This window comes from Lycorma delicatula, chromosome 1 (genome assembly GCF_047948215.1).
Source record: "Lycorma delicatula isolate Av1 chromosome 1, ASM4794821v1, whole genome shotgun sequence".
In the NCBI taxonomy this organism is placed as follows: Eukaryota; Metazoa; Arthropoda; class Insecta; order Hemiptera; family Fulgoridae; genus Lycorma; species Lycorma delicatula.
The window spans coordinates 304,636,258-304,648,656 of record NC_134455.1 but is presented as its reverse complement, the minus strand read 5'-3'; the positions used below and the strand labels follow the sequence as shown (position 1 = coordinate 304,648,656).

General features: G+C 27.0%; 1 protein-coding gene across 1 annotated transcript in view; it reads left to right on the top strand.

The window, feature by feature from the left end:
- The first annotated feature begins 661 nt into the window (after positions 1 to 661).
- The window catches only part of LOC142333459 (uncharacterized), a 111,938-nt gene continuing 100,200 nt past the window's right edge, over positions 662 to 12,399 (top strand). The window contains exon 1 of the mRNA XM_075380616.1: positions 662 to 1,723. Coding sequence (XP_075236731.1) covers positions 1,080 to 1,723 — 644 coding nt within the window. The 5' untranslated portion in view covers positions 662 to 1,079. The remainder of the gene's footprint in view (positions 1,724 to 12,399) is intronic.

Sequence of the window (12,399 nt, the reverse complement as noted above, 5' to 3'; positions counted from 1 at the left end):
ATCGTTTGAAAAAATTATTTTCCAGCAACGCGATGAACATTTTCAAATATATAAAAGAGTAATTGCAATGAACTCAATAAACTAGGTAAATATTTAATTAAAAAAATATATATTTCCAATAACAAAATTATGATTTATAAAACAAGCATTTACATAATTCAAGAGAAAAATCGAAATTTAATAGAATATTTACATCATGTAAGCTGAAATTAAGATTAAATATTATTGAAATATGTTTATCTGATAGTTACCGCAAAGAATATTAGTTTTGTTGGAGAAAAGTATTTATCCTTGAGAATTATTGCGTTTTTATCGGATGAACTATTCTTAAATGAATATTTATGAATGGACATTATTAATTTAAGTGGTTATTTTATGTGAAATGCTTTTCTGAGTTATCGCACTCGAATTTCGATGTATTATTAAACAAGAAACACGCGCACGCATACATACGAACATGTAGCTACATTATTTTCACGTTAAACAGGTTAATTGTTTTCCGATTAAATTTACGGTAATGTAGAGGTAATATTTGCAATCTTATCTGTTGCAGTCGTGTACAGTCGTGGCTTGACATGGAATGTTGCAGGCCGTGTTATATTCTTGTGGTGGTGGAGTGTTGTAAGTGGTCAGTTTCGGTTTATTCAGTGATGTAGACCTATTCATGAGTGCAGCGAGGGGAAAGGCCCGGTCTGTCAGTCGGTCCGTTCTGTTCGGTCGTTATCACCGGCATGTGATGCGTGGAGCTGCTTTTGGTCACGACTGTACAGTAAATCATGATGCTGGCTGGTGAGAGGGGAGCGGCAGTGCGCGCGCGCGGCACAGGTGGCGTTAGTATCGCGCCACCAGCTCCACCGGCCGGACGTCCCCCACCCCCGCCGCACCCCAATTCAATTCTATTTTTCAACAACTCTCGCGATATTGTTTAATTATCGTAATCTGTGGAGGAGTGTTTACGTAGGCGGGGGATTATTATTATTATTATAATTATCATAATAATATCGGTTTTTGTTTTAACGGATTATCGATGTACCGGTGACCGAGGCGCATAATTACCGGGAACTCTCTGATGCAGCAGGATGCAAGAACAACAAGGGGCTGGAGGCGGTGGGCAGCAAGAGGACCAGGAAGCAGTGGCTCGTGCGGCTCTTCAACGGTCTCTGCAGAGCGTGGCCCTCAGCCTCCAAACGGCAATGATGTCTTCATTACAACAAGCCGCCCTGCTGCCCCCGGACTCACCAGCGGCCGCAGCGCTCAACCTGCAAGCTCTAGAATCCTATCTTACCTTACATCGACTCAGCACTTCCGTAAGTTCCTCCCAGCGTTTACCGACTGCCAAACCGGAGTCAGAGGAGGACGCCAAGCAAGATATATTACCGGAAGAACCCGAGGAAGAAGTTCCGCTACCCCCTAGCCCCTCTCCCCCTGCCTTTCCTGGAGAAGCATCCTACCCCTCCCTTTTATTATACCAACCGACGACTTCCGCTACCACCGTTACTGAAACGAATACAACTACCACAACGACGACTACAACCCCTTATAAAACCACTGCCTCTTCTTCGACCAGACCCAAGAAGAAATTCATCTGTAAGTTCTGCAACCGTCAATTCACCAAATCGTACAACTTACTGATACATGAACGCACCCATACCGATGAGAGACCGTATTCATGTGACATATGCGGGAAAGCTTTTCGTCGCCAAGATCATCTCAGGGATCACAGGTGAGTTTTTTACTTCCGCATTTAATTTTTAATTATATATTATTTTATCGGAATATGATCTAAAGTTATGTTTACGATTATTAATAAAATTGTGCATTATAACCTATATGTATATCCTAACCTCTTTTTATATTTTAACATTTAACAAAATTATTACTAAAATAAAAATAATTTTTACAAAATACAATACGTAAACATATGATCAAAAAAATTTACTTCTGCGTAACAGAAATCTGAAGAAAAAATCAACACGTATTCTGACATATTGTACAGTTATTGAATAAGGTTTAAACCAATACAGCTAAATTGCAATTCAAATAAAATAGACTCATCTGTATATGACCCAGGTGAAAGACGATGATCAAAATACTATGCACTTTTCCTTTTATTTTTAATGTCTTTAGGTAATTTACTTATTAAAACTATTTTTAAGCAGTTTTGTAACAGCCTTTGAATCCACCATCTGTGTTAATGAATTCTTTATATTTAATAGTATAATTATTAATAAATATCATTATTGTAATCGTATCACTTTTTCCCAACTATTTGTTAATTATTATGATTAAGGATTAATTATAGAATACTTTATTTTCGGTTAAACTCGTGAAAAATAAGTTTTAGTTGTAATATAATAGTTTGCATACATAATACTCCCATCTGTTTTCACGCTACGTATGAGTTTGGCTAATGTAGCCTGAAAGCATTTTCAAAAGGATTTGAAAGATTTGATTTACGAGTTTAAAAGAGCGCCAATACAGTAATAGAGATCGATTAGTTACCGCTGCGTCTATAATCAGTTATGCACATTACGTTTAATAATTCATCTATGTATATTTATTATGATTTATATGCTTGTTCATTAAATTCATCTTTCAGCATTCATTAACTCTTTTTTAATTTACCGACAGTTTTTTTTTTTTACTTAAAAATTACTTAGTTTTTCAATTAAGGTTATTTAAAAAAGCATGAAAACTTTAATGGGATAATCAATATTATGCAGACCTTTCAAAAGTATTGTTTTTTTTTATTATTATTATTTTACGCTTAATTTTTAGTGTTTACTATTTGTTATATTTAAATAAAAAATGATGTTATATTTGTATGAACGTATTTTTTTAAAGCATAATTATGTCAATAATGAAATTATATATACAATAAAATATTATTTTTATTACTATTTATAAAATAAATATATTTTAAATTTAAAATCGAAAAGTGGAAAAGCTGATAACACCATTTACAACAATAACAAAAGTAATGAATAATTACTCTTATAATTAATATTCTAACGATAACTTTCACATTTTATTTCAATCGTTAATAACTTTGTTTATTTTTATATTTGAATTGAAAAAGTTTACATAGACCGTTTTAATAATAATAATAATAGCAGTATTTATGTAAAATGATTTTTTATGTTTTAAATTAATACCAGAATTATTTAAATATTTTTATTTAAGCTGTCATTTTAACACAAAATTTATGAACTCGTTACAGTAATATAGATTCTCCATAGCATTATATTATTGACAAGAATTAACCTATATTTAGTTATTATATTCTAAATAACTATTTAATTACGAAAAAATTGTTTATCGTTTATTTATTAAATTTTTGTATTAGGAAAATAATTATGATAAATCAAAATTTTGTTAAAGATTTTGATTAAAGAAATATTTATAAAATTAATTTACCGTTAGCTAATCAGATTTTTAAAAAACGGTATATAAATTATTAACGAAATGAATAAAATATAATTTTTTTGATAAAAGAATCAGTTAAAAATACTGTAAATTTAAAATTATAATCTTTATTAATATTTTAATTTCTAAATTACAAATATTCCCCCCAATTAACTGATGTTTTATGATCGATCCCATATACTGACAATTTCTTAAAATAATTATAACCTAAAATAATATAAATCTTATTTATTAATATTTAATTGATATTCAACTACCTTTAGGTTAACTATTTAACATATATAAATATTAGTTGTTTTTTATTTACTCTATTTTTAATTAAAACCTAAGGATTGATTGTTACATAAATAAAGATGCTGTTCGCGTGAGTAATATGATTTATACTTTCATGACATGCGCATGCGCGTATAAGCTACATTTAATAACGTATCCCTTTATCCATAAAAAGTAACCCAAATACATACAAATATATAGACAAATAGGTTTCTCTCTAAGTAGAAACAAAATTTAAAACACGGAACAGCAGGAAATATTAAACTAGGTTATGATTATTGAAATACAACTAAGCCATTCTGAGTAATTTTTAATATTAAAAGGATTACAACCAAAATAAGAATGTAAATAATCATAATTTTGGAAGACTTTTACCTACAATAAGTAAAACATTTTTTAACAATTTAACATAGAATGTATATTTTACCTAAAACTTATAATTAGTAAAACAGGTAGGAATTAAAATTTTTCTAATTCTAAGGGACCACCTCATGGCACAATTATCTTTTTAAAACATTTTAAAGGTGTTGCAATTTTTTTTTCATTCAACAAATACAGAAGACTGCTTGACACATCATCAGTGTATTTATAAGCCAACACACAATTTACAAACTTGTTGTGGACAATTTTTGGAATAGCAATAGACCTATATTTTCAAAATATAGAAAATTATAAACAATTTTTTTGTATTCATGAATAGAAAGTAGTAAGAAAATCTAATTCTTGCACCCGTTTACAGTATTTAAGGGGAATATGTCTGTGTCTGTATACATAGGCTTTATAAGATATAGGCCTACGCTTTATATAAAATAATAATGATAATGTTTGTATAATACATTAAAAATAAAATATTTTTTCATGAGAAGTACGATCAACGAAGATATATAATTTATCTACATAACATCCTAACATCCTTAACTACAATTGAACCAAGTTTAGTTCATATGACGTTAATAGATCATTATGTAAAGTAATTTTACATCAAGAATTGAAATTATATTGTAGAAGTCAAAATTGTTTTACGTTTGTTACGCAAAGCCTATAATCATGTATAATAGACCTTGATTTTAGTAACCTTATATATCCGTAAAGTTTTATAAACAGAAAATCGTCCGTGTACAATATGACTTCTGGTCTATTAATTACATTAATATTCCATATATACGAGACATATTAATTCTCGTACATATTAATGCTACGTATATTATACATCTATTGATTAAATAAATAAGATACAAAATTGTAAACTATATATTACTATCTGACATAATTTTAATCACGTAATATTCCACGATAAAGTAATTATTTGATATAAACATTAGAGTACTTAGATTTATTTGTTTACTTTTGAACAGAACTTCAAAATTTGTAAGAATAAATGTGAAATGTTATTACTGATCTCATAATAAACAAGATAACGGAAGAGAAAATGCTTAGCCAAAATCTAGAATCGATTACTGGACCGATATTTCTAATAACTGAATTATAATTATTGAAGTATATGAGTAATTTAATTTGTATTTTCGCTTTAGTATCATTTATTAATAAATGTACAATTTTAATACAAAATTCTTTAATTTTATTAGCAATAAATGAATTTCTAATAAATTTATATAGCAATACAATACAATTTATTAAGTTACCATAAGATTCATGTGCGAACAATTGGAAATACTTTTACAAGCGATCTATTTTTTGTAACATTGCAGTTGTTTCTACTGTGTTACTACTTTTAAATACAAACTGTGTTATTACTCCTAATTTTTGTTAATAATGTTAAAACGTAAGTTTTGGAATAACTTATTTTGGATTCTTTATCACTTTTAAAGCAACTTTAATTGTAATTCATATTCTAACATAACCCAATTGTTAAGTTAAGCAGTTTCTTAACGTAACTATTCTCATTTCCAGGGCTCATGTATAATTAGTAATTCTTTTCTGTTAACTAATCTTTATTTAAAAAATATGTTAGTTTCATAGTTTTTTCTTTATTAAATGAACATTTTACTCTTACACCTCGAGTATATAATAAATCGTGTAATAACTGCGTAAATATTTTTATGTATACTGTAATTTTTTTGATTAGTTATTATTTAACCAAATAACTAAATTAATTTTCTCTTTTTGGTAATGTTCTTTGTCTACATGGAAGCACTTCTATGTAAAATACAATTTAATGTAAAATCTGTCAAAATTAATCTCTTTTGTAGTAAGAAAATTAACTTAAACGTAATTGTAATGCATTATAAATTGTATAATACATTTTAAATGCTTCGCAGTAAAAATGACTAAAACATTTATACGCTTTATATTTTACTATTTATATACTGCTTCACTATTTAATCTGAAAGCTTTATCTTGCTTATAAATATTTTACTATTTTAATCTAATTTTTATAACCAAAACAAATATTTCATCCATAAAACATTTTTCTTGAAATTTCACTATTTTTAATATAATATTTACTATTTTTAATCCTTTCCTTTTTTAAAATAAAATAATTACGAAGATTATATTTAATGTTCAATAAGGAAAATTGACATATTAAATATAGATTTAGGTAGTTTAAGTCTGTTTTATAACAAACTAGCAAGAAAAAAATTGTAGATTTCTCATTATTACAACCTCTAAAATATTATATGATAAAATTTATGATTTTCTTGTAAGGCCCTCTCAACATTTGGTAATTTATTCACATGTTCTGTGACAAAAAACTTTTAAAAACTAAATATTTGTTCAAAATCTGTCATTACAATTTCTTCTCGTTGTACAATAACTCAGACTAAAAATAATTTTAAACGCATAATTGATAAAAAATTTTCATCTTAAAATTTCAATCTTAAAAGTAGTTAGAGCAACACGTAATTCATATCCATTGTACTCACTTATTCTAAACAGTTGAAACTTATGGATCCACTCAAATTTATTATTTATGAAAATAATTTGTTTGTGTTTATATAATTATATTCTACTATTTGAATAATAATTTTACCTTAAAATCTGACATATATGTTTTAAATAGATTGTTTGAATTATTCTTAAATATTTTGAAGGTTAATCCCTACCATTTACAACATTATAGGACAGGGTTTAATTTCCTATGAGAAAAAAGTGTAGAAATTGTGTAATATGAATTAATATTGTTTTTTTGTTTTGTTTTTTTTTTTATCTTAGGTATGAGCTACATGAGTAATGCCTTATAAATTTAACAATACCTTAGTAATGAATGTTCATCTGCATTGTTTGTATCTTTCCTAACATTTTTATAATACGAAAACCGGATGATTATAGAAATGTTATACAATTTTTTTGATTAAATACTTAGAAGAAAAATATTTCAATAAAGTATTATATATAAATAAAGATTAGTTATATTTTAACTTTTTTTGTTTTTAGTAAAAAATAAAATAAAATTATTCTTAACAATTGGCGTTTGGCGATGCTTTGAGATAACTATGAGATGAAATGAAATGATGTTTGAGGTAGAATATATTTCAACAAGATGGAAATGGATTGTCGGACTGGATACCGGCTTATTGTAACCCGAGATAGGTCGTCGCTTTGTCCACATTCCATGTCTTTTCTTGAAACGTGTAAATTTCTTTAAAATATGTGAATTACATCTGAGTATACGGTTTCCTTCATAGGTTGAGTTCGTGATCCAACATGAGATATAATATTATAATGTAATACAGAAAGATAATAAAAAAATTTTATTTAACTGCTGTATATTATTTATTTGTATGTAATATCTCGTTTAAAGCACTATCCGTGTCTGGGAAATCCGTGTTCGTTTAAGTAGACATAAATATGGGTATTTAATTATCTTATGTGTGTATAAAGGTGGCGGAGAAGAATTTTTCAAACATAAAATATTTTTTGTAGAAAGTATCCAATTTTTATACAGTAATTCCGAAAATTGGCTCTCGAAAATATTTTTATGTTATCCTTATAAATTTTGAAGTTCTATAATCCATTTCTAAATTGATAAATAAATTGTAGACTGATAATATTTATCCTATTAACGTTTACAAAAATAATTTTATTTTAATGAAATGCTTTTTTCATAAATCATTAATTAAGTAAAAAAAATGTTTTGAAAGAGTTTTACCTGTTATTATATAACCGTTTTTTTAAAGAAATAATTTATTTTTATTGTTATAATTATTTTAATAATTTAGAAATGATTTAAACTCATATTACATTTGTTATTATCCTGTAGACCACATGTACAAAACCATCTGTTATCGACTGTTCAACTGCATACATTAAACTAGAGGATATGCATTTCTAAATTATAATTAAGAAAAAAATTTATTAAACTGCACAAACCAATTTTTTTATTTATAGTCGCACATCGACAGTTAAACCCATTAGCGACTTATCATCAGTGTAATGTAACATAACCGGTCAATCTGTTTTCTTGAACAAGCATTCATGTTGACTACTCCTGAGATGCGTGGTTAACTGAAATCCAGCCACAAAAGAATACGGATATCCAAATCTACTATTCAAAACGAATAAAAATAACTTACCTTTATTAGGATTTAAACCTGAGAACTTCGAATTTGAAATCAGCTGATTTACGACGAGTTTACCACTAGATCAACAGGGTGGGTTAAAAACAAAATCTTTATTAACAGAAAAAAATTACTGTAATTAACTGTGTCTCGATTATCATTATAATAAAAAGTTTTAAACCATGTTAACCTCAAAACTTCTTTCTGAGGTATTTGACTTGAGCATAAAACACGGCATGAGCATGTTTAACATGAGCATAAATTAAGGCAGTTTGGATAATTATTTACATGTTTATTCTCTATTTAATTTTTTTTTTCAAATAATACATATTTCATATATTGATATATGAATTTCAAATAAATTATATCAAATCAGTCAATTTTTGGTTGATAATTAATGTTTAAAAATTAATTACATAATTATCATTTCAATTGCAATTATCCAACACTCCATAATTCTCTAAAACGTTTTACTCGAATTTTTCTAAATAATTCCTTTGAATTCACATTCAGAGGGATTCTAAGCCCCTTCATGTTGTAAATGCTTATCCCAGACAGGTTTCATGAAGAAATTAGAAATCTTTATTAAAAATGAGAGCAGTACAAGTTGCAAATCCACAGACCAGTTCAAATGCTCTTTGCAAAATTTGCTTTTTTCACCTTCAAATAAAGAAGACCAACTGAGCAAATCTTTACTAAAGAAGGCATCTGTACCAGTCCTCATGTAAATATTCAATTGAAAAAATACTGTTCAGCTAAATTCCAACTGGGCAAAAGGTATGCATACTTGCATACATTTATTGATAGAGGAAATTGTATTTGTAGATTGCAAAACCCCTTGCGTTTATATAAAACATCAAATTGTACTATTTATTTTTTGTTTAAGATTAATGAAATTCTTCAAATAAAAATGAAATCCGTTCAGTAATTTTATTAAAATATGTGTCATAAACTGTTATCTACGTTCCTTCTATGCAGTTAAAAACTTAAATACTGTTATGGAGACCATTCTATTTGTGTAAACCATATATTTTGCAGGAAAATCTAGTATATAGGAATGTCATTAAAAGAAAGAAAGTTATTTTATACTCCTCTGCACAAAATACGAGGAAATAAATAAACCTATATATAAGTATTTTAGATCTTATTGCTTAACTATAAAAATGTTAATAATATTTCATTAACAATACTGGAATTGGAAAATAATATTTCATTAATAATGCTGGAATTGGCATTACCCACTAACCATATAAACGACGCTATTAGCATTCAAAGAATTTACTACAATTATTTTATGTATAAATTCCAGCGTTATTAACACCAGTATAATTTAACTTAGAGCACGTATCATCAATAAAACAGTCTAAAAACTTTTAAACCTGCAGTTTTCCGAAAACAATTCTTAATAATAATTTTTGTTTTTAAATCACCTTGACGATTGAAAAATTTTGAAATAAATCTTTTTTTTTTAATTTTAACGTTATTTCTCATTTTCTTTTTTAATTTTATAACATGATTAAATTATTAAAAAAATATTTTAACGTGAGAAAACTTTTCTCTTTTTTTTCTACCTGCCTGTTATACATATTTTAACTTAAGAGCCACTGATCCTATTTAAATGAAACTGTCATTGTTGTTAAACAGTATTTTCAAAGGTAACTGGTAGGCTTGTAGTATTTCAATAATATGCCTAGAAATTGCGAACCCTCTCGGTAAAATAACTGTGTTCATTCAATCAAATTTAGTTTTCTTCTATCAAATATAATATAGGAAAAGAATCCAAGCATTAAAAATAAAAATTTCGATTTTTAAAATAAAATTAAAAATAAGGTTTTATCTAAATTTAATTTGAAATGTCAGCAAGCTACTTAATACAAAAAAGCAATACATAATTATTACATATGATTAGAAATAAATATTTTAAAATATTCTTGCGGAGTCTAGTGCTTTATGGTAGTGAAATATAGACAATATGAAAAATAAAAAAATGCTACCTTTGAAATTCAGCATTGACTGGAAGATATTGAAAATTCTATGGCCTGATAAAATTCAGAATTAAGAAGTCTAAAGAAAATAGGAAAGGAGAAAAATATTTGGTAGAATTTTGTAAAAAAAATTTGATTAGTGCTGCTTGTATTAGGACATCTTGGTTTACTTAATTTAGTGATATAAATACCGGTAGAAGTAATATAATTTCATGTAGATAAAGATTATAACACATAAAACAGACGATGACGTAAGATGTAGTAAATATGTTGAGGTTGAGATTAGCACAGAATAGATAGCAGTGAAGAATTTCACCAAACCAGTCAACAGAATGATAGTTCTAAAATACACACACACACTCATATATATATATATATATATATATATATATATGCGCAGGCGCGTACGTGTCCGTATAATAAATTACTAAAGATTTTAATTGTAAGAATATTTTTTTTTGACATCGACTAGTTTAATCTTTTCTGTTAGGGCATATTCCTTTGGTTTTTAGAACTGTTTGTTTGTAAAGATAGTTCTGTAATATTGAATCTGTCTTTAGACAAATTATGTAAGTTTTTAACTGATTAAAATAAGAAATCAGATCATGATTTTTCAATCCAAATTTATAATAGAGGAAATAATATAATGACAGATTAAAAATGCAAATTCAAAATCAATTTTTTCTTTTTATTTAACTTTCGGGACTACAGTAAGGTGTTACTTCAGAGGATGAGATGAATGATTTGTAGCGGGTGTGAAAATGTGATACCTGACCGGGATTCGAACCCGGGACCTCCGGATGAAAAACCGAGACGCTACCACCAAAAATATCAGTCTACCTAGTTTCATTTACCTTTTCCATTTGTAAATTTTAATTTTCAGTCTATCTGTCTCTTTTTCGAGAATTATTTATTAGAATAATTCTTTAAATGTCAATACCAGACTGATTAAAAAAAATCTGTACATTTTTATTTTTTCCTTCAAAAAATACATCACTCATAATCAACATAATTATCACAACATTCGATCATATAAAGCCAGATTCATAGTGCTGATTATTTTATAATTGACATACAATCTTTAGTTTATATAGAATTATTGCACCATTATTTATACTAATACAGTTTGCTTTATCTGGGTCTTGTCTACCATTTGAGAGTTAATTTCTACATCCAATAATTATTGTTAGAAAAAAGTATTAATAATTTTAACTCTATTATTATATAAAACTTTGGTTTAAGAAAACATTTATGTATTTTTTTCTTTTTTTTCTGTTTATTATACCTGAATAAAAAAAGGTAAACTTTCAATTAATTACAGAACAAAATGTTGATATAGATATCAAAAATTATCAACAAGAAGTTGGATTATATTTCTTCAAAATAAGTGTAGGTTTTATTTTTGATGGATAAAATTTACTAAATTATAACAGAAAGCAGTGGTTAAAAAGGATCTCTTTCATTTACCTATGGTTTTGAAAGAGGAAGAAAAAAGGCATCTCAGGTAGAGAAGCTTGTAAAAAAGAGCTCATATCTCAAAAGACAGGTAAAGAGACCAATAATCACATCTCAGATGGTTACAAGATGATACGTCGTTATAAATAAACATAGAACCCATGTTAGGTTTAAAATTCGTTATTGTTTTTATTTTTCCTTTAAATATAAACTCGGGTGAAGGCTTGCTTATACTTCTAATATTTTTATCTCATCATGAAAATCTACTTCATTATGAAATAATAAATAAAATTAGATCTAAGCTTTCTTAATATTTAATGAAAATGTTTCTTCTCTTAATTTTTACTTACTGCAGTTCATTACCTGAGCTACTATTATTTCCAGGTATCGAGTATTTTTTATTCATACACCAAATTTAAGAAAAATTATATTTAATTTGTTATTTCTTTACTGTTTCTTTAACTATTACTTTTTTACATCACTAATGACTATCTTATACACAATTATATAATTTCTTGAGAACTACTTCTCATTTTTTGTTTTTCTAGTATAATTACATTATTATTTCGACTCTCATATGAACAAAATTTTGCTTACTGCAGAAAATTTCATTTTTAAAAAAAGATGATTAAAACTGGATTATGGTCAACTTAATTCTTTGCTTCATATTTCATTTTTTTATCATCATAAAAGATTCTAACAATAGCTTTTTTTCTGTACAGGGCTTTACGACCTTATTA